Source organism: Rhynchophorus ferrugineus, unplaced genomic scaffold, assembly GCF_030347505.1.
Source record: "Rhynchophorus ferrugineus isolate W39M unplaced genomic scaffold, kcgeb_rfMv2 rfM1, whole genome shotgun sequence".
In the NCBI taxonomy this organism is placed as follows: Eukaryota; Metazoa; Arthropoda; class Insecta; order Coleoptera; family Curculionidae; genus Rhynchophorus; species Rhynchophorus ferrugineus.
In genome coordinates this window covers 8,606,448-8,629,745 of record NW_027472580.1, presented here as the reverse complement: position 1 = coordinate 8,629,745, position 23,298 = coordinate 8,606,448, and the positions used below count along the sequence as shown (strand labels likewise).

General features: G+C 30.7%; 3 protein-coding genes across 5 annotated transcripts; 2 read left to right on the top strand and 1 right to left on the bottom strand.

Moving 5' to 3' along the window:
• Nucleotides 1-706: 706 nt before the first annotated feature.
• On the bottom strand, nt 707-19,942 carry LOC143203312 (putative inorganic phosphate cotransporter). Its single transcript, XM_076415449.1, has 12 exons — nt 19,839-19,942; nt 17,508-17,615; nt 15,236-15,452; nt 14,379-14,515; nt 13,898-14,315; nt 10,129-10,265; nt 7,634-7,952; nt 2,615-2,832; nt 2,386-2,535; nt 1,285-1,417; nt 986-1,230; nt 707-928 (listed from the first exon to the last, which is right to left on the bottom strand). Exons 5-12 carry the CDS (start codon nt 13,992-13,994, stop codon nt 758-760), a joined length of 1,470 nt encoding a protein of 489 aa, XP_076271564.1. The 5' UTR covers nt 13,995-14,315; nt 14,379-14,515; nt 15,236-15,452; nt 17,508-17,615; nt 19,839-19,942; the 3' UTR covers nt 707-757.
• Nucleotides 19,943-19,976: 34 nt separating this feature from the next.
• Nucleotides 19,977-21,025, top strand: LOC143203391 (5-formyltetrahydrofolate cyclo-ligase). Of its 3 annotated transcripts, none has more exons than XM_076415518.1 (5): nt 19,987-20,033; nt 20,090-20,185; nt 20,245-20,372; nt 20,416-20,565; nt 20,781-21,025. In XM_076415518.1, the coding sequence occupies exons 3-5, from the start codon at nt 20,348-20,350 to the stop codon at nt 20,996-20,998; spliced, it is 393 nt and encodes a 130-aa protein (XP_076271633.1). In that variant the 5' UTR covers nt 19,987-20,033; nt 20,090-20,185; nt 20,245-20,347; the 3' UTR covers nt 20,999-21,025. The 3 variants fall into 3 exon arrangements, with proteins under 3 accessions (XP_076271627.1, XP_076271633.1, XP_076271639.1); XM_076415524.1 differs by having other exon boundaries at nt 20,238-20,372; XM_076415512.1 differs by having other exon boundaries at nt 19,977-20,185; nt 20,438-20,565.
• A 722-nt stretch (nt 21,026-21,747) lies between these two features.
• On the top strand, nt 21,748-22,908 carry LOC143203388 (5-formyltetrahydrofolate cyclo-ligase). The gene is made up of 4 exons (XM_076415499.1): nt 21,748-21,998; nt 22,055-22,182; nt 22,254-22,381; nt 22,567-22,908. Exons 1-4 carry the CDS (start codon nt 21,891-21,893, stop codon nt 22,785-22,787), a joined length of 585 nt encoding a protein of 194 aa, XP_076271614.1. The 5' UTR covers nt 21,748-21,890; the 3' UTR covers nt 22,788-22,908.
• The last annotated feature ends 390 nt before the right edge of the window (nt 22,909-23,298 follow it).

Below are 23,298 nucleotides of genomic sequence, written 5' to 3'. Positions count from 1 at the left end.
TCGGGCGCAAATCCAAATTATCATTAGATAACAAGGTATTGCTGTATGACTCTATACTTAAGCCCATTTGGTCATATGGAATCCAACTATGGGGTACCGCTAGCAAATCTAATATATCCATCATTCAACGGTTCCAAAATAAAGTGTTGCGTGCCATTGTTGATGCTCCGTACTATATTTCAAATAAAGTGATACAACGCGATATTCCTCTAGAACCTATAACGAGTGTAATTCAACGTGTTTGTGTGAAGTACTTCGAAAGAGTGTCAGTGCATTCCAATGTACTCGCAGCTAAATATGCGACGTGATAGTGGAGTGCGTGGACTAAAACGTCTATCACCACTTGATCTGATTACTGGACATATATAAACTTTAGAATAAGTTTTAGAATAAGACTAATTAATTAAGATAATATTTAATACAGAAGATTGTTTATTGAAGTAATTTTCTACATGCCATGTATATATAATATAGACATAAGAAATATTTACTGCCAATAGGGCAGATTGTGGAATCACGAAGAGTAATAAAAAAATGTTTATTTTCATTTAGTTATTACAACTATTATGTACATATTATATTTAAAAAAAATTGTGTTAATAAATTTGATTATTTTTAATTTTTTAGTTATTTCTTTATTTATTTTTTGAAGTTTAATTTTATTAAACAATTTATTGATAAAATAAATAGAAGAAAACACATACGATAATTTTTAATACTATATTATCACAGATATAAGCATACAAATAGAGCATAATTAAAGTCCTGACAGACTGACTACTGATATCTTCTTGGTCTTGGCGTTCCGGCTCTCTGGTCCATCCCAAGGCTGACGTGTTGCCGACACGAAAACCATATAAATAGTCGCTCCGATAGCGTGAAATATCGATGAAAATATGAACAATTTCTTCCACATCGACGCATTTGTCTAGAATATATGTCGAGTTAAGTTTAGTATTAATTATCACTAGGTATTTATACTAACCACATCAGTCACAAACCAGTTGGTTATCAGTGGAGCTGCAATTGAGAAACACTGAGAGCAACCGTTGATAAAACCGTGCATAATACCAGCAAAACGTGGGGAAAGGTCTAAGTGGCCAACACTGGCTCCAACCAGGGCTCCTGATATGAAAACTCCGTTCAAGCTCAGTATCAAAATGGAGATGTGGGCTTGAGACGAGTTAATATAGGAGAGAATCAATAGGCAGGAAGCTTGACCATAGCTGGCTGAAAATATTGGATGTTTATAATTTATGGAAGGCAAAGTTAATGTTTAGTTACCAATAGCCGTGAATATCCGACGTGTAGTCACGAGACGAAGGTAGTTGTTAGATATTATCCAGTCAGACAGTGGTCCGATGATTAATATTGTTATCAATGTCATTGCTGTAGGGATAGAGCTGACCATACCACTCTAGAAATAAAAAAAAATTTAATTAGTACAAACCGGTGAATCAATGGTACGGGAGAAAATATTAGGAGCTAGCATATGTAATGATTGTTTATTTTCCATAATTTTCTAGAACTTTTTCCCATCATCCTGTGACATCATGTCAAAAAGACGTTATTGGTTTGGCAAGCTCAAGGTTTAGAAGTGGCCAATAATCAGAAGATGTTATGTCTGGTGAGCGCGCTTGTTGCAACAGAAGTTCCTATTCGAGCAGCAATAGTGTATCCCACATAATTCTTGCAATATCTATGGTACGAGGATGACTTTGTTCCTGTTATTGTTGATCAACAATTGTTTCTGCATCGAATTTAATTAGGTAGTTCATCAGTTCTACATTGAAACTTCGTATTTTCACCAAAAGATATTGCCGATTAAAATACATGCATAAATCTGATACTATTAAGATTCTTGCTTTCTACAAAAGAACATGCCACCACTTATGTAACAATGATTGATATGATTTAGTCGTTAAGACCCGTTCAAAACTATACGAAAAATGGAAAGTCTTACACCACCAGCTGTATTTAACAGACATTGCTCATCCTGACTAGGGATGGCGAAAAAATATCGATATTTTTGGTCGATATATCGATATATCCATATTTGTATTCATTGATATTTTTTTCAAAACGAATTATTGGCCAATATTCTAAAATATAATAGTTGTTTCTAATTGACGACGTTTAACATCATCAGAAACAAGTTTAAAAAAACTTAAATAATTACAGATCCAAGGACAAATTTTGATCGATGGGTGTTGTGCTCACAATCCTATAATAAAGCAAATTATTGACCAAGAACTACAAATGTTTCTTCATTAGAACAACGATTTGGTCAAAATAGATAAATAAAAAGCACTAAAATAGATGTAGATAATACAAAATTCACCGTGTAATTATCACTCATTCATCTAGTAGTTAATAAATACTTACCGATTTGACGTCATAATTCATTACTTTCGACAGATATGTCGGAATTTCGGTCATTATCATCGAATAACACCAGGTAGAGCTGAAGGTCCATAGAAGGAGAGCATAAAAAGGTATACAAGTGAATATTTTCTTCCAAGGGACCGGTATATTCTATGGAAAAAATAACATCACAAAATACATTATTAATATAATTAAAATTCAACAATAGTTTTAATTAGTGGGGGCCTACCAAATTGTCTTCTTGGTTTAACGAGGCTTGGATATATTTCTTCTCTTCGTTGGATATTTTTGGATCAGACGCTGGACTGTTTTGTCCAAAAATGCTCCAAATTATGGCCCAGACACCACCGAGTGTTCCGAAAAAGTAGAACGCGTAAGGCCAACCCAACGAACTGTCGCAGAAGTAACCGGTTATCAATGAACCCATGATGGTTCCTATATAAACTCCTAAAAATATTAAACAATATCATTTTATAAATGTATTATATTCACTTTAAATTAGTAATTATTGAGAAATAATCGGTATAAGTATAGTACATAACAGGTCAATTGAATTGTCCCCGGCCCGGTATTAGAATTAAATCCATTAGTTTGTGAATTATAGCATTTTGAGTGAAGCAAGTTTTGTTATTGTGAAAAAAATGGATAAAAAGGAATATCGCGCGTTGATAAAATATTGCTTTTTGAAAGGAAAAAATACAGTTGAACAGTAAATTGAAATTGAATGAAATAGCAGACACTCTAAAAATATCAACTGAACGTGTACATCATATCATTCACGAATATATGGGGTTGAGAAAGCTCTGTGCAAAGTGGGTGCCGCGCGAGCTCACTTTTGACCAACAACGACGAGTTGATGATTCGGAGCAGTGTTTGAAGATGATCAAGTGTAATAAACCAGAGTTTTTACATCGATATCTGACAATAGATGAAACATGGTTCCATCATTTCACTCCGAAGTCCAATCGACAGTCATCCGAGTGGATTGCACACGATGAACCAGCTTCAAAGCGTGGGAAAACGCAGCAGTAGGCTGGTAAGTTTATGACGTGTGTATTTTGGGATGCGCATGGAATAATTTTCATTGACTACCTTGAAAAAGGAAGGACCATTAACAGCGACTACTACATAGCGTTATTAAACCGTTTGAAGGACGAAATCGCCGAAAAACCGTTGCATTTGAAGAAATAGAAAGCGCTGCTTCACAAAGACAATACACCGTGTCACAAGTCAGTGAAAACGATGGCAAAAATCCATGAATTGGGCTTCGAATTATTTTCTCATCTACCGTATTCTCCAGATCTGCCCTCCAGCTATTTTTTGTTCTCAGATCTCAAAAGAATGCTCGCTATGAAAATATATTCTTCGAATGTAGAGGTGATCGCCGAAACTGAGGCCTATTTTGAAACGAAGGAGAAACCGTACTACAAAAATGATATCGAAAAGTTGGAGGGTCACTATAATCAGTATATCACCCTGAAGGGAATTTTGTTGAATAAAATTAATTTCGCCAAAAAATGTGTTTTACTATGGTAGGCCGGGGACAAAATATTTCCCATTATTTTCTCAAACTTTTTTTGAAACGTAGTGTTGCTGTACCAAAAAAGGAAGATGTTGACAGCCATCCAATAATGGATCAATTTCCGTACTTTTTCGGTATTTAGAAATGGAATGCACAAGCACTATTTAGAGGGCGCAATGTCTGATTAGTATATTATATGCGATCTGTGTCCCAGTGGTTTCATGCAAAAGGATCATTTTATGCCTGTTACTCGTTATTGCTGATCTTCTTGTAGCAATATGTTATTCAGTTTGTTCAATTCATTCCGGTAGATATCAAATTATCAATTTCATTCGGTTTTAGCAGCTCTTAGTACACAAAACCTTATAGCCTTGAATAATCCGCTTTGGTATCGATGTGGATGGTTTTCTTGAATTAACCCATGATTATTTGCATTTAGAATTGTTGTAGAAGATTCAGTTTTCATCGCCAGTTACCAAAAACTGTTAATTTTTTACCTGGCAAGCATTTAAACGGTCTGAATGATTCAGTCATAGAGAAATAGAGATTCAACTTTATAGGAAATTTTGGGGAAATGTTTCGCGGCGTCCAACATTAACTACATCGCTGTCGCTACATTAACTTATTACTTGTTTTAATAGCTTTGCTATAAGCCGAGACGGGATCCGATTGGTTCACGTCGTCTGTATAGGGCCTTTACTGTTTGTTTGTTTTGGGCATCATTTTCAATGTGCCCAACTTAAGGAGCAGTGTATTTAGATTTCTATAAAGTTTAAAGATCATGTTATTAGTTTATTAGTTTTTATAAGTTGGTAGTACAATAAGTAATGTGAATTCTCGATCTAGAAAGTGTTGTGTACCCGGATGCACAAGTCGTAAAGAAATGCAGAATCGTTTTAGTTCGAAGAAGAATTTGGCTGTCTTTAAAAAAATGGCTGATAATGTTAAAAATCCCAAACTGACTGGATTAACCATCAAAGAAATTTATAATCGTTACAGCGTGTTTTGTTGTTGTAAGTTAGGGTACGTTTATTCATATTAACAATCATATAAAATACCAAATATTTAGTTTTTAATTTTCCACAAAGAAAGAAGCCGCACAAACGTCCATATACTTATATTCTTGGATCAATCTCAAGAGAATCAAACCTCTTAAGAGAGGACTAACCAAAGTTCAAGACACTAGTAATTTTGGTGCAAAGCGATTCAGAAATTGAATAGTGCTTGTTGTAACAGGGACAGACTCAAAGTTTTTTTTTTCAGTATTAGAAATCACAACTTTAATAGATTAAATTGATGGCAAAATCTTCGGATAATACAATTAGGTTAGGTTGTTTACGTTGATACTTCGCATTTTCACCAATAGATATCGTTGATTAAAATAAATGCAAACACTTAATAGTTGCAGACAAATAAATTTTGCTGCACACGTCCCGTTTGTTATTGGCCTCTCACCACTCATGTGAATTTATAATACGACTCAAGTGGATTTTAATCAACATAATAACATATTTTCTTTAAAATGTATGTGAAATGAGGCGCTGTAACCTTGTAATGTAGTTTTGTGATTATTGATCACTGTCATCATACCAATTGCGGTGTGCCTTATCACGATAATGAGATAATAATATCTTATCGCAGTAAAAACAGTTTTTTTCGCCAAATTATAGTTCTTTGATATAATAGAAGGATGTATCTAAAAGACTCACACCAAATTTCAAGTAAATCGATAAAGTTGAACTTGGGAGATCATGTCAATCGTCGAAAAGTACTTTCGAGAAGAATGAGTTTAAAGTTTCGTTATTAGATTCCGCGTGACCAAAACATTTATATCTCAGAAGATAATATAAATTTTGTAAAATCCTCTTAGGGGCATATTTTTTAAGGATTTTATGGACTAGATTTTTAACTAGCTTTGAAAAAATGAAAAAAAAAAACATTTTTTTTTAAATTCTTAAGTATTCGTTAAACTGTAGACCCTGTGCGTTCGGGCAAAATCGGACTTTGCAATCGAAAATAATCGTCGGAAGATCGCCATTTTATCGGGATTTTATTTAAATTGTATCGAATAAATTTATGAAAATAAATATTAAATTTATAGAGAAAGTTTAGTGTGTCAGTTGTGCAAGAAAACATTCCTGGGTATAATCCATTATTTCAACTAACATTATGAAAACATATTTACAGTACGTCAGCCATCAGCTAGAGGATTAATATGTTTCATTAATGGAGTTTGTCAGTCAAGAATAATAACAAAAATTGCATTTACTGGTAACAATTAGAAGTCTATTTTAGTCGTTTTATGTTTTAGTAATAACATCTATTTTAGGTGAATTATCCTTGAATATACTGAGGCACATGTGAGGCATAAATATGAGTTTGGTTACAAAAATGGACAAAAGTCGAAGAAAATAAACACAAAGATCAACTGACTGAAGGTCTAATTGTTGATAGGATTTTGCAGAATACTAGAGTGGCAGAGAATAATAAATAATAAATAAATGTGCTGACAAGAGTTGATAAAACGACTCCCTAATGATCAAACAGTTACTATTCTAAAGGTAGAAAAGTGGAACAAAGGGCCTTTCTATTTAAAATAAAATAGGTAATGAGTTCATGTTTTGCACAGTGATGTCTTGACTAATATTTTAATTACTTTTATAGATTAGATACAACTAAAAAGATTCGTAGAGTCATTCTAACAAGCAAATTGCTTTTCCGTTTCCATAATTTTTTTCGGGATACTATAAAACTTTCCATGAACATTTATTAAATCGCAATAAAATTTTACAATTCACTATATGTTTTATCCTTGTTATTCATTTACTTTTATAATTCTACCCTTGTGAACTATAAAAAGCGTATATATCATTCTTTAATTAAAATAATAATCAAGTCAACATACATATTACTTTAATACATTTCCATTTATGTTTACAATTTGACAAATTTATTGGTCTTCATGTCAATATCTAAATCAAAAACATATTTAAATAAAATCAGATTAAGGTGTTACTTTTGCTATTACATTCAAATTCATTGTTTTCATTTTAGATAGCATACATTTACTTACATTTAATTCTACCAATTTAGTCAGTATCAATAAGTTATTTTTACAACTAAATTAGTTTATAACTGATATAAACACAAGGTTAACAACCCAAAATAGTCTAACAAAATTGTTCATCAACATTCTTCAATAAAATTGTCATATTTTTTAATTAAAAATCAACTAACCGAGTAATTAATTTAAAAAAGTCTTTCTTTACTTCTTCAAACATGATTAATATTCAATCACTAGTAATACCCACTAGTAAACACGCAACATCCAATAATGAACATAAAAAAATGAAACAGCAGCCAACTTTTATTATCAGAAGTCTAACCTCAACGATCTACTTCTCTTGGATGCTGTATCGAAAGGCAATTACAATTATACCCGAACGCACAGGCTCTGCAGACTAACGATTGCTAACATTCTAGCCAAGAATAGCCCATTTAACACAGCACTAACATATATTTATGTTACATACGTTACGTATTAACATAACATTGGCTATTTACTATTTTTTCATAAAAAATAAAGTCATATCATTCCGAAACCGCATTAGTCACCTGAATTACGCCAGTCAGACAAAAAATCGGCAACAGGGATTACTTTGAGGGAAGAGAAATTTTGAAAAATAAATACATTTATTAAATGTTTGTGATAATTGTTAAACTTACCTGAAAACATAAAATTTGATAAAGTTGATCGTTCTTCAACTGGTGCCCATTTGCCCAGAATAACCGTTGCTGACGGATACAGGAAGCTTTGTCCAAAGCCTTGCAGGATTCTGCAGCCTATCACACCAATATATCCAAAGTGTTCGGCCGCGAGTGGTATCAGCAACGCACCGCAACAATTTATTGAGTAGGCACACAATAAAAAGTATTTATGTCCGTAAGTTTTTCCTAAATATCCTGCCAGCACCTGCAGCCATATGTAGCTCCAGAAAAATGATGATAATATGTACGAAACATTGGCGGAATTCCAGTCATATGTCTGAAAAAGATTTTAGATAAATAGTGGTTTATTCAGACCTATAAAGATTATACAAGTACTAGCGACCCGTCCCGGCTTCGCACGGGTGCAATGCTGATACTAAATTAAATACACTACAGAAAAAATATGAACGTTGTATATAAAAACATAGCGGCCCGCTCCGACTTTGCACGGGCATAAAATATATATGCCTATGTCACTCAATGAAAACATGATTAAAATCGATCCAGTATTTTTGGTTCATTCATTACTGCCCTTGGCCTGCACGCATTAAATTTGGAGTAAAACAATTCCTCTTCCCCTATACTTACTATGAAGATTTCCTGCTATCTTTGGAATATCTAAATTCATACAATTTTTATTACATTACACATTTTTAAACGCAAATTTTAAATTTGTAATATCTCCGAAAATATTTGTTTAATTTACATGCTGTAAGGAACCATATTGATCTCTATTAATTGCACACTGTATTTAAGGTACTTAATTCGATAAGGATTAATGCCGTATTGCTTAAAATAGCTTCGTAAATAAGCCATTTTCTCACGTAAAAAGTAAACAATAAAAATGGTTAATGTGGGTTATCCCTAAAAGATAAACATATACCATCGCGGACTTTTTTGTACACCTTTTTATGGTGTACAATACTGTAGTACATTAATTTGATCTAACTCGTAGGGTTAGGCAGCGTTTTTGCTAATTGCTAAATAAGCCTAAAAAAATAGGTTAATTTACGACATCACGTTAGAAACCTCTAAAATTAGCAATGTTGCCTTAGTATATTATGCGTGTATTGTACATATGAACCTTCCTCTTGAATCACTCTATCTATTGAAAAAAACCGCATCAAAATCCGTTGCGTAGTTTTAAAGATTTAAGCGCACATAGGGATATAGGGACAGAAAAGGCGACTTTGTTTTATACTATGTAGTGATACACGGTTTTGCACCTAAGCAACCAAAAGTAGTTTAAAAGGGAAATGAGGGGGGGGGGAGATGTTTTCAGAATCCAAATCAGTAGCCCATTTTTTTAAATTGATTAGAAATATTTAATAACTTTATTATTTTACTATTTTTGGTCATTAACGGTCATTTATTGAATAAAAACATATAAATTAGAAATTAACAGATATTGAACTGAGTCTTTGATACTGTTTGAGATCTGTTTCATGCATTAGGGTACAACAACAATCGCTTGGTATCACCACTCGATTGTTGCTATAGCTTGGTGCTCGGCCAAGTTTTGTGATTTTGTGTTTGTTCTAGTTTGGTTAGAACATTTGTCAAACGTCCTAGGTTAGGACTTCAGGGTCCTGAAGCGTTCCTTATTTTCAATCATTCTACTATAAACACATAATTTAGCTTAATACCTACCTACCAACTCATCAGTTTGAAGTCCACTAAGCCTAAACAATACAAGAATAGTTATATAATTATGTGACATATACACAAAATTAAATTACGAACAAAACAAATCTAATTTGTTGCTCGGCACCGACTTCAAACTGATTAGTTGGTAGGTAAGTATTAAGCTAAATTATGTGTATATAGTAGAATATAAAATACGTCTAGTAGATAGGTTAAATAAGGTTTTTGTTTTTTTTTAAATTTAATTATTCCAACGATTATTGCGTACATATTTTATTTTGAAACGTTTTTTTGTATTAAAAATCTAAGTTTGATTATTTTTTAATTTTTAGTGAGTTCTTTATTTATATCTAGAAGTAGAGTTTTGAAATGGGATTTGCAGTCAATTCGTGTTATATCCATTTTCCCTCCTCTAGGATCTTTCCCATCACATATGTTTGTTGATTTATTAACTGTTAACCTCTCTGAAAGTTCTCTGGGAGCTTAGCTTGGTTTTCATCCAATAAGTCTTGGCAATCCAATTGTTTGCCTTAGAACTCCTTTAGTCTTTCAGGTCATATCAAATGCAATGTCGGAGAATGGATTTGATAGCCTTTGGCATCAGCTGTCTTCAAATCAAATCAGAAAAGTAATGAGTGTGGAAAATGACTCAATGCTAATAAATGGAAAAATGTGAAAACCTTCGAATTTAACAATTAGGTTAGGTTGTTTAACAATTGTTTATATTGATACTTATATTACGTATTTTTATCAATAGATATCGCTGATCAAAATACATACAAACATCTAATATTTAATGAGTTACTTACAGGCACTGAACTGGTATTTGTGGAGTTGGCGGTCATTGAAACAATAGCAACAGACAGATTGGTTCTCATGGCGATGGCGAAGATCAATCCGAATAACATCAGAATAATTTGTACATGTCTCGAGCCAAATTTGGGACCTGAATTTTTTTATTCTTCATTAATAAGCTTTTTATTAATTACATCCTCGATATGCTTAGTACGATCTTAATTTACAAATTAATTTATTACTACTGTTCTGTTGTACTTGCAGTAATACACAAGCAAGGCAGATATGGGATTAATACATCAGTATATATTTCACAAATTAAAATAAAACTAAACCACTTAAGTTAAAGTTAAAAATACACTTATACAATAAACAAGATCGTGCGGTTTGGTTCCATTCAATCTTCTGATTTCCTACGTGTTGTCCAGTAGCTGTGTTGCTTCGTTGGTTACGTAGAGATAAGCATTGGTAATTAATCGTATAACTTTGTTTTGGTTGTGTTGGTTTAATGTTTTAGTGCATACACATATTTGCACCCAATAGGTTCAAATTGGTTCAAATAGGTTCAAATTCAAATTCAAATTTATGATTTATTGATCAACGAATCTCTTTGATTTTAGGATAAGTTGAGAGTATCTTCTGACTAACCAGTACAGTTGCTTGACTGTGAGCCTAATCTGCTCTGCTTTTATCTAACATGATGTTTCTAGTTTAACCTACCATCGAGATATATTGCGAGGTATTTGGTGTATTCTGCCTAAGGAATAGGACATCCCTCAAGTGATATGATTAAGTTCTTGTCATTTCGCTTGTCGATCTTGTTGATCCATGATGTGTATGTGTATATAGTAGAATATAAAATACGTGTAGTAGATAGGTTAAATAAGGTTTTTGTTTTTGTTATTTGATTATTCCAACGATTATTGCGTACATATTTTATTTTGAAACGTTTTTTTTGTTTGAAAGGGTTGTAAACAAATGTACTTGAAAAAAAGAAACACTTTCTTGCTAATGTTTGTCCACTTTATTTTCCTGATTGAAGTTTTTGGGTTTAAGAAAATTGGATGGCGTAACATTCCATAAAAAGTAAGTTAAAATTATATTGTCCGTTTGATACTAGATGTTTTAGCAGCAGTATTTCCTAGATTTTGCAGCTTCAGATTTATTCGGTTGAATATGAAATTAACTACCAATGTTCAAAAATAGTGAAATTGAATTCTTTCTTCTAACAGCACATTTTCTATTATTGATTTACAAAGGTTCTGTGTGATGTTGGACATAACTATGAAGATATAGGAGAAAATTATAGAAACTCGTCTAAAGTCACTAACAGAAACGCAGAGTGGTTTCAAAAAGGAAGGAAGATATACAAGATCATATATTTAACAGGTGAATTGAAAAATCCCGGCCTTACACATGCTACTAGAATTAAATGCATATGTTTTTTAGTTAACTCTAACCCTCAAAAATGCATGTATACGTTTGACAGCTGTTGGATCATTAGTTTGTGAATTATAGCATTTTGAGTGAAGCAACTTTTTTGCAAGTGAAGTAAATGGATAAAAAGGAATTTCGCGTGTTGATAAAATATTGCTTTTTGAAGGGAAAAAATAGAGTTGAAGTAGAAATTTGGCTTGATGCCGAGTTTCCGAACACTGCCTCAGGAAAATAAACCATAAAGGATTGGTATGCTAAGTTTATATTCGTATATACACTACGTATATATACTAAATATAAATATATTATAATAAAATACTATATACAATTCAATATACTACAGAAAGCTCTGTGCAAAGTGCCGCGCGAGCTCACTTTTGACCAAACACAACGACGAGTTGGTGATTCGGAGCAGCGTCTGAAGATGATCAAGCATAATAAACCCAGGTTTTTGCGTCGATAGTACAAGATAAATAGTTTAAACAGCCAACTAAAATAATAGATATAAATAGCATTTATGAATTGTATTTTGAAAATGTATTTTATAAAGTAAGAAGAAAAATCCTGGGTTATATTAGAACAAGTAATATAAATGTAAAAATAATTCGAGAAATACACAGGATAAATACTAATGCCGTCATTTCAGATAACGTGAAATTAAAAATCTTCAAACCCCCTTCAAATAAGGTTAAGACAAGGGGAAGAATTAAGGTTAAGACAAGCTCAAAGGGGAAAATTTATGCCTAAACCTGTTTATAATATTAATGCATTAAATAATAAAGACATTTTAAATAGATAAAATATAGCTACATATAATGTATAGAAATATGGAAAAGATAGTAATGTCACTAGGAACATTTGCAGATTACATAATAATAACAACTGATGAACCACGGAATATTTGCAGAAAATTTTAAGAAAAGAATACCGAATGATAATGAATTAAAGCTAAACGAAATTTATGGTAATGGGAGTCAGAGTAATAAGAGTCGGAAGTAATAAAATAGAACAAGTAAATGCATTTATGTATCTGGTCAGAAAATCGAAAGTAACAGATGCCAGAATTGTAAAAACCATAAATTTGTATTGAAAAACAATAAATATAACACATAGTTACATCACTAAGTAGTAGAAAAGGGGTTTTTAATTACATATAAAACATCATGTTATACAAAAAGCAAAACACATTAAAACTAAAATAAAACAACTATACTGGTTAGCCAGAAGATACTCTCAACTTGGACAATTTGGACCTATAGGGTGCAAATATGGGGTTGCACTAAAAAATCAAATCAACTAGTCATCCAAAGCTGTCAAAACAAGGTTCTTCGATTAATAAGCAATGCTTATCGCTACGTAACCAACTGATCGATGACCTGGAAATCAAATGGATTTGCGAAGTTATCCGAGATAACACGAAAGAAGATTACTAAACCATACTAACGTGGAAGCAATACAACTGCTGGACAGCGCGCAGAATGTCAGGAGATTGAAGCGAACCAAACCATACGAACTTATAAAAAGTACCTTTAGTGTAAACTATAGCTATAAGTTATTATAATTTTATAATTGAGGAATACATATTGATGTATTTTCTTGCACTCGTCTTTCTTGTGAATTAATCCAAGTACAAATGAAATGTAGTAATAAATTAATTTATAATTAAGATTGTACTAAGCGTATCTAATAAAGATGTTATAAAAAAATACATATAAGGCTCTGAGAATTTGGTACTTTAATTTGTCACAACTAAAACATTTACGGTAAACAATAATGTTGACATTTGAAAAGTACCACTGAAAGCAGAAAGCGGATGTAGGAAATATTTTTTAACGAAATGAGCGAGTACTTTGATATCATAATCAAAAGACAAGTACCACTGAAGGTCACTGCTTGTTTCTCGAAATGTACGTCAAACTTTGTCCGAATGACAATTATGGAAAATAAGAATTGTCTGTAGTCAATTATTGAATGAGAATTGAAGAAACTATAATGTTAAGAAGTATGGATGTGACTTGAAGAAGAATGAAATTGATATATTTTACCTCATCTCACCTCTTTTACCTCATCTGCCATATTCTCCAGATTTTGCTCTTTGTGACTATCGGTTCCTTTAATCAAAGGGCACATTAACAATTCAAGAGAACATTTGAATTGTTGCTATGACATTCACTATATAATATGATAGAAGATAGAAGAAGAATAAGATAATAGAAATTTATTATATGGACTAGTTATCCATTAACATTTTGATTAAAACAAGGTTGAATTACTTAACAAACTCACAAGACTCACGAAGAGTAATAAAAAAAAACTTAACAAACTAAAGTGGAAAATTTAATTTACCTTTCTTCGATATGGTTTTGGTGACATTTTTCTCAAAATGTTGAGGTTTGTCCTGATTTTGCTGTCCGTAAGCCTCTTTTTCTTTAGATTCGTTCATTTCTGATGGATAGTCAATGTTGTCTTGCCAAAATCGCCGAACGACGAATAAATTGTTTTAGATGTTTGAATATTTCGAGTGTTTAAGTGTGATTTCTCGATAATAATTATTTAAATTATATTTTACTGAAGTACAAGTGTATTGAGATTACTAATTTGTTACATATTCATGTATTGTCTAGATTTTATCATGTTTGATAAAAAAAAACGACTCATGGGAGACATGTTTCGTTTCTTTTTCAGTTCAATGTGTGTCATAGCTTTTCATTTGCAAATATTTACTACATAGGTCTTGACTAACATTGACTTATTTGTGTATGTGCTAGATGAAAAAATATTGTGATTATACAATCAAACACTCTTTTACATAGCATAGTTCATATACCGGGTACATCCATAGAGTAGTAGAGTGAAAACTCAAGGTGTTTTTGGAGAAAATATTTCCAAAGTCCTACATCCAGATGGTACTCTGATCATCATTCTGGTAACTTATTGGTTAGTTGAAATTTGAATTATAGACATCTATAAAGTAAAAAAAAATGTTGTAAAGACACTTGATTGGTTCTTATAAAGATATTAGTACGCAGCAATTGACTTCGACGTCACATTTTATCGATAAATAAAATTGAAATAAAAATGAAAATAAAATTTTTCAAAACTGTTATTTTTTGGCGTTTTGACGGCTGTCGTCATTTCGCGACTGTACAATAGTACGGTGTTGATCTGGAGGGGACGGAGACAGACATAAAGTGTATATATAATATAATAAATTAATAAATAAAATTTTTTTAAACATATTTTAAAGTCTCCTTTTACCAACTATGGGTTTATCTGGACTGGACCTACAGTTTAACGTGGGCTCCGAACCACGGTCCTTAGCATTAAGCCTACCGACTGGCGAGTAACCAACATTAGAAATCATCCCAGAAGACATCCGGTCTTACCCAGCCTGGTTACTGGCGTGACTGGGATCATTTTTCTTGTCGGATTTTACACTCTTGCCTAGGACAATCACAAATTTTAAGTAATCACAAACATACATTTACGATCATGCCCCAGCAGAATTCGAACCCGCGGCTATCGCAACAGTAGGAGGACCGTCCTATCGCCTTTACCACTGCGCCACGAAGCCGGCAAACAGGTTGGTTAAAAGTATAAATAGTGTATATACGAGGGTGGTTCAAATATGATCAAGACAAATACTTTGTTTATTTGCTATTGAACAAATTTACAAATATTTACAGTTTTTCTAGGTATTTCCCCTCACTAGTTACGCATTTTGTCCACATTTCCGGAAGTTTTTTGATGCCGGTATCGAAGAATTCCTTGGGCAAACCGGACATGAATCTTTGACCTTCGAGGGCTTCTTTCAGTGGTCCAAACATGTGGTAGTCGCAGGTTGATAAATCCGGACTGTAGAGGGGGTACTAAATAACTTCATAATTTATTGAGTAAATATCTAACACTAAAAAAATAAAAATAAAATGTTTTTAAGCAAAAAATTGAATCGTGTTCAAAATATAAATAAGGAACTTGCTAAAAAGTAATAAATAACATCAAACTTATATTTTTAAGACAAAAAAAAGTTTTAAAATAAAATATGACATAATAATCGTTGTAATAACCAAATCAAAATAAACAAAAACCTTTTTAATCTATAATACACAATTTAGCTTAATACCTACTTAAACCTATTTACCTATTTACAATATTATCTTAACTACTACCAACAGATTTGCAATACTATTGACAGTCTGTGACAAATTTCAGGATATGATGTTTTATATAATTTTGAATTTGGAACGTTGCCAGCTACTCAGAATTATACTTATATTTGGGGAATATAATATAAATAAAATAAATTATCTTAAATTCACATGTTAATCTAATAATTCTGTTGAGTCCTGTTGAAGTTAAAACGTTTTAGTATATTTTTCGTCCCCTACTATTATTATATTTATTACTTATAATATTAAAACATTAAAATAATAAACCAAGTTATTAATTATGTACATTATTTGTATATTTGAAGAGTATAATATATATCCTAGAATTCGCAAATTAACGTGGTGTGCGATTCAATATTGTTTTTACCTGGTATGTATACAGTTGTATACATAGGATTTTTTTTAGAAAGTTAACCCATTTTTTTTCTTATTACAAACAAATCGGCGATAGTTGTCAGAATTACAGCCTTGTTACATAAAAAAAGTCTCTCTCATATGTTTAATACTGTTTTAATTCTCGTGGTATGCAATATCTTTAATTATTTCATTATCTGTTCAGATAAATAGATTATCTTACCGGCTTTAGAACATGTAACATAAATATCTGATATCTATTTATCTATGTATTAAGTATTATTCCGAATCTATATCTAAACCGCAGACTCTAAATTTGCTGCAATAAGCTTCACTGACAGTAGTTGAAAATTACTCATACATATACAATGATTTTTTATTACTTGTATCATTGTACATATCGTACAACAACACCTCGTAAATTAACATTGTTCAACAAGTCTAGTCAAAATTTTTTTTTAAATACCTGTATCTTATTATTGTATTTTGTTAACAAAAAAAGTAAATGTTTACCACACTATCAGTAACAAAAGTATTGATTCCATATCAATCTCTAATTATCGGCATACTTCTACTATGCAAATATATTTTTTATTTTGTTGATAAATAGGTTTTAATGGAATCATCTGACTACGTAATTAAATTCATACACTATTCCGATATAATATAGAGTCCTATATTCATTGAATATCTTACATTAAATATATATAATATTATATATTAATTAACTTAAAAAATATTTTAGAGAAAGTAAAATTATATAATCAAATTTAAGATCACTCAAGAACTAATTGCCACAAAAATATTAAAATTCTATTGGAAATGTTAGCAATTAAATCTGTTAGGTTATAAATTTTAAATACCATAAAGAGTAATGTCACGGAATAATCAGATGATAAAAATAAACCAATAATTGATAAATTAATTAGATGCAAAATAATTTTTAATAATAGTAGCAAAAAGCCTCTATTGTTTTCTAAGTTCTAATTATGTGTTTGAATAAATATATTGATAGTGAATGATGATTGTCATATTATAGTATAGTAGATTTAAATTTAAATAATTCATAATAATTGTATAATTTTTTTCATTTATGTTGATAAGACACAAATGTATTATTTTATCAATAAGTATATATTGCAATCACGATCACAATGCCTTAAGTATATAATTTAAATTAATAATTTTTCATTATCTTTCTTTTAATTGTTACAGAAAACTTTATCAAACGTAACTTTAGGATGTTCCCGCAACGATGTCGCTAGTAACCAACTGAAATTACATTGTTGTATTAGTAATATTTTACACTTTTTATCTACCGTAAAATTATTATATACATATATACATAATTAGTATGTAATATATGAATAATGTAAAACATAAGATTACCTAAATATTGAATAATAAAGATGTATAACTAAATCAAACCTTACTAATTTATAATTCCTAATTGTTTTATTGCAGAAGTCTATACAATATGTAACCTGCCGTTAATTATAGAGATGTCACCTGTGAGATATGAGGGAAATACCGGTGTTACACTACCCAGGGGTGTGCAACTACAATGCTAAGTGGTGGGGCAAAATCTTGTTTAGTCCAATCATTGGTGGCGCTGACAACGTGAATTTGATTGGTTAGTTTAAAAATATTATATAGAATCCTGTAAGGAAAATAATTTGCTTTGATTGGTCAGCCATTTCACGTGACTATTTTATGACGTCACATTTGCTGGCCAATAATATTTGAATGAAAATCGAATTTAATTTAAAAAACTAATTTATTAAAATAAAATCCTATACAAATATACATAAATGTAAATAATATAAATAATAATAAAAAACAACAGAAATATACATAATTGCAAAAAGCAAAAATAAATAAACTACAAAAATGTAAATAAAAAAAATTAAAAGCCCCATACTCCAGACAAAATAATTAAAATACTCTTCTATAACGCCTGCTCCCTTTTTCGTATTTGTTTAGTGCCATCAATTTTATAGGATCTATTAGAGTTCTATCTTGTATTTGTGCTATACTGAAGGTAAACTTTAAGTCCTTCCCTGTTAATATTGAATTAACTTGTTTAACTCAAAAATACAATGAACATTTGACAATAAGATTTAAAATGTGGTCTTCAAAATCGCTATGGACTGGGCAGTTGAAACGTTTAAAATTTATGTGTTTTTTTAAGACATCTCTCAGAATAACAAATATGCTATTTTTATGACAAAATCTAGGTATTAAATAAAAGAGATAGCTTAAAGATCTACAAACAGTATAGTAAAACAGTCTTGATGGAGTTGTTAATTTGGGTCTACGCGGCTGCATCGCTTCTATAAAATCAGTATCGAGTTTTTGATCTGTGGAACTACTTAATGTAGAATGTAGACAGATATTGCACGTTGTCTTTTTTCTCAGAAGTTTTATCAAATAGCCTGAAATATAGACTAACGTGCAACGTTCCACTCTTGTTTTCCTCAGAGCAAAGTCCTCTGGAACTGAAAATATAGACTCAACTGGTGATTCTACAACCTCTGGTGATGCTACATCTCCAGTTAAAAAATAATGTAAGTTATCTAAAGCGCCAACATGTTCATCTTCTTCACAATTTGCTCCGGGCGAATGATGTGAAAAAAATGAAATGATGAGCCCTTTTAGAAATTTCTCGAACATACTAGGGGAAGGATGCTGTTTCTACCTCTATGACCTCTAATAGATCCAACAAAAATCTTTAAGCAATCTTGGTTAAGATTTGTTAAACAAATGTAGTTATTTGTAAATTTAGACAAAATAGATTTCTTTAAGTTAATAAATCCCCTAAAAGTAGCAATTAAATTTTTAATTGATGGCACCGTAACAAATATTTTCTTAACAAGGCAATCAAATTTAAATATATAATTCCTCTACTATAAAATGATTGAACACTGATTGTTCTAAAAAGTTAAAGTATTGCAAATATTTTAGGGATATTTTACAATTAAAAGTAGTATTTATTACTACTAATTATCCAGTTATATTAATTATTACCTTCTTGTAAGACTTCTTTATGTAGAGACATCACATTGACAACATACGCACAACTTGGTAGATTAATTGAATTTTATTACTACTAACATCTTCATAAGTTTTTGAGTTTCTGTAAACAAACAATATATAAACAGACATGTAGTAGATAGATAATTTTATATGTACCTGATAAAACCAATGATGGATATGCATTTACCCAAATACCTGTTCGTGAAGGAAGGATAATTCTAAATTTTTCACTAATATGTCCATAACAAACACCATGACGTTGATATATTTGCATTGTGGTTTATCCAGGTAACTTACTATTATTTACTTGATCAACCCATTTTTGGAAAGTATCGAGATCATTCTTTGGGAAACGATGTCTAATTTCCGTAGTAGAATTTTACCCCGGTACACTACATCTTTTACTACACTGACGTATTGTCATCAATTTTTATATTATTACCCCATAATAATTAATGTAAAACAGAAAATATGCACAACGTAAAACGAAAATTTCGTGATCTAAACAAAAACCATAACCTACAAACAACAAACATAAAAATGGACGCCTATAGAAAATGCTGATTTCACACAATTTGATCGACCAATCACATTTCATGTTAGTGGCGGCACCTGCAATTTAAACTGCCAATCATAATTTGCGATCGCAGCGCTACAGTTGATTGAACTAAACAAAACATTTCCCCAAGGTCGCCTATACCGTGAAATTTCTATTTTTTCTATGACACTACCTCAAATATATGTTACTGAAGTTTTCTTTGATATAAAACAAAATTGAGAAATAATAATTATTGTATAGTATTTAAAAACTAAATGATAGCAATGTGTTACATAACCTAAATCCTAAAAAATATAAACAAAGCAGCCGTACGTTATCATTAGATAAAAATTAGTGTGTTGTTGCAGTGCTGAATTTGTTGCGCGTAATATATAAATTTATTAATTATTCTTTAACACAATTAATATAATGTCAATTAAGGAAACAAAAAATGCTTTGAGAGTAGAAATAAAAAGGATTATTGCATCTTTGAGTAAAAAAGAGAAAAGAAGACAATCAAGTATTGTACTAGAGAAAGTATTAGATTATTTATTATCATTTGTAGTAATAATTTTGTAATTACTCTTAGTTTTTAGCTTTTAAAATTACCAGTTTTCCAGAACAGCAGAAGAATTGCAGTGTATCTAAGTCTTTCTGATGAAATAGACACAGAGCCCATAGTTCGAAACATTCTCGAAAATGGACGTGATTGTTTTATTCCCAGGTTGGTTCAGTGTTTGCTTTATAATATAGAGGCATTTTTGTAGGTTGGATAGAAATTTGTTTCAGATGTAGTAAAACTGATATGCAGATGGTTAAATTGAATTCGATGAGGGACTGGGAGACACTACCATCTGCTAAATGGAATATAAAACAACCCCGTTTGACAGAAACAAGAGAAGATGCTTTTGAAAACGGTTTGTGTTATTATGATATTTAGTCTATATTTTAAACAGTAATGAATTTGTTACTTAAATGCACTGGACATTTATTCTATTTATGATAAATATATAATTTTGATGTAATATTAATAAAATATAGAAACAAAATTAATAAATTTAAATAAATTTATTCATTATTATTAATAAAATTTATAATTTTAACTATTAGTTAACAAGCCTTCATTTTTTAGGTGGACTTGATCTTGTTATATGCCCTGGGGTTGCTTTTACCAAGTATGGGCATCGTTTAGGCCATGGCTCTGGATACTATGACAAATTCTTCGCTAAACTAAGACTCATTCAATCTCCGCCACCTCCTACAGTAGCTCTAGCATTTAGAGAACAAGTGGTAGATAAAATTCCATGTGAAGAAACAGATATTCTAATAGATAATGTTTTATATGAATAATACTGCAAATAAAATTGATAACATAGATATAGCTACTTATATATTATTGTCGCTTAATTTAAGTGTAATACATAATCATATTGTATGAATATTTGAATATCGATACTTCGTCATTGTCATACTTAAAATGTAAATATCCCAAAAATTATTAATACGATATATCTCGATATTTTTTGTTACGACGTTTTTATCAAAAAAAAGAGGCCATTATTTTCAAGGTAGTTAATTTTAAAGGCCTATTATCGACATTTATTATACTTGTTGCAAAACATATATCGATATTTTTTAATCTCTGGTATATCGATATATTTCTATAAATATCGAAAAAGATATATCTATATTCTTTGGTGGCCAACACCCCTAATTCTGGGTAAAAGTAAGTTTAAAATGAAGTATTATCGAAATTGTTTGATTCTTTTTTGATATTTTGATGTTTTTTAAAATATCGATAGCGCTTGAGATTCCTATTCCAAAGGTTTCTTTTCAGTGCATACTTTTTCTATGGTGCATACATTTCGACAAAAATAACTTCCAAGTGAAACCTACAGATGTCACCAGTGATATATCAGGGAAATACCAGTGACCTATGTCAACGAGAAATCTTTATGACCTATGTCTACATGTTATAGTGACATAGTACCATAGAGTTCTTTATGCATAGTACCAATTAAATGAAACTTTATTTATTGAATTATATCTAAAAATGCATATTAAAAAAAATTATTAAAAAAAACAATAGAATACGTAAATGTTCTACATAACCTACAGTTTCACCACAAAAACACGGACAGTGTTATCATTGAATAAAATCAGTGCTTTTATTTTAAATTACTGTGGAAATTATACGTTTAATAATAATTACTTTAAGAATACTTGTTAACACAAACATATTATGTCTATAGAAGTAACGAAAAATGCTTTAAGATTAGAAATTAAAAGGCTTATTGAGTCTTTGAGTAAAGAAGAAAAAAGAAGGCAATCCAATGTTGTATTCGAAAAGGCACTAGCTTTTAGTACTATTTATTGGATTATTCGAACAGTTCATCTTTGTTGTAGCTTTTAAAATTACCGGTTTTCCTGAACAGTAGAAGAATTGCTGTTTATCTTAGTCATTCTGGCGAAATAGACACAGAGCCCATAGTTCGACATATTTTTGAAACCGGAGGAGAATGTTTTATTCCTAGGTCTATTTTTTTCTACTTCGACTCTAAAATATGGGAGGTATCTTTGTAAATTTCACAGTAACTTGTTCTAGATGCAGTAAGATTGAAATGCAGATGGTTAAATTGAATTCTATGATGGATTGGGAGACACTTCCATTAGTAAAATTGAATATAAAACAACCACATTTGTCAGAAAAAAGAGAAGATGCCTTTGAAAATGGTTTGTCTGACTATGTTATTTTTATATAATGTTTTGTTTCACTACTAAATGGACAAATTAAATTATTTATTAACTATTTATTAATTATTATTATTAACGTAATATTTAATAACAGATATGTGGCGATACTTTTAACTCAGATTTATTACTCAATTTTATAAATAAATGCATCTATTATATTTTAGGTAGACTTGATCTTATTATATGTCCTGGCGCTGCTTTTACGAAACATGGACACCGTTTAGACTATGGGTGTGAATACTATAACAAATTTTTTGCTAAAATTAAGTTGATTCAATCGCCTCCACCGTTTACAGTAGCTTTAGCATTTAAACAGCAAATGGTAAATCAAATTCCATGGGAGGACACTGATATTTTGATAGATAGTGTTTTATTTGAGAATTAACAGTGAATTTGGTAATACATAAATTATAAGTTGTTATTCTTCTGTATTATTGATATGTTTATCAAAATGTGATTTTTTTAATTGCTTGGTACTAACAACAAATAAATATTTTTTAAACTGATGAGTAGGTGTGATTTTTTCGAGTGTTTTACATTGTTTTTTTATGACTGATTTTGAATGGATTTGTTTCATGTTAATTATTCGTTTTTATAAAAAAAATTAAATCTTTAAGATATGATGCAGTGATGTAGTTGTTGTGTGAATATATGACAAAATAGTTATACGAAATATTGGTCGATGTATATATCTCCAATGTATATATCTCCGATTAACAAAAAATAATCCTTTAAAGTGAAATATCGTCAAAGTGGGCCTTCTTGAATATGTATTGTTCCGAGATAATATTGTTTTGAGAGTACGAGATGTGACGCAAATTTGCCGAGAGTACTACTAAAACGTTTTCGATGACATTCAATTATTTAAACCTTGATTCATAATTAGGTTTCAACAT

Bases quoted from the DNA above. Each gene is read 5' to 3' on its own strand.
- LOC143203312 (XM_076415449.1), bottom strand. From the start codon at position 13,994: ATGAACGAATCTAAAGAAAAAGAGGCTTACGGACAGCAAAATCAGGAC. The intron at 1,418-2,385 runs GTAAGTATTTAT...TTTTATTTCTAG, and splicing joins TGAATTATGACGTCAAATCG to AGTGGTATGGTCAGCTCTAT. The intron at 929-985 runs GTTAGTATAAAT...CATATATTCTAG, and splicing joins ACTGGTTTGTGACTGATGTG to ACAAATGCGTCGATGTGGAA.
- LOC143203391 (XM_076415512.1), top strand. From the start codon at position 20,078: ATGTCAATTAAGGAAACAAAAAATGCTTTGAGAGTAGAAATAAAAAGG. The intron at 20,373-20,437 runs GTTGGTTCAGTG...AATTTGTTTCAG, and splicing joins CGTGATTGTTTTATTCCCAG to ATGTAGTAAAACTGATATGC. The intron at 20,566-20,780 runs GTTTGTGTTATT...TTCATTTTTTAG, and splicing joins AGAAGATGCTTTTGAAAACG to GTGGACTTGATCTTGTTATA.
- LOC143203388 (XM_076415499.1), top strand. From the start codon at position 21,891: ATGTCTATAGAAGTAACGAAAAATGCTTTAAGATTAGAAATTAAAAGG. The intron at 21,999-22,054 runs GCACTAGCTTTT...TCTTTGTTGTAG, and splicing joins CCAATGTTGTATTCGAAAAG to CTTTTAAAATTACCGGTTTT. The intron at 22,183-22,253 runs GTCTATTTTTTT...AACTTGTTCTAG, and splicing joins GGAGAATGTTTTATTCCTAG to ATGCAGTAAGATTGAAATGC.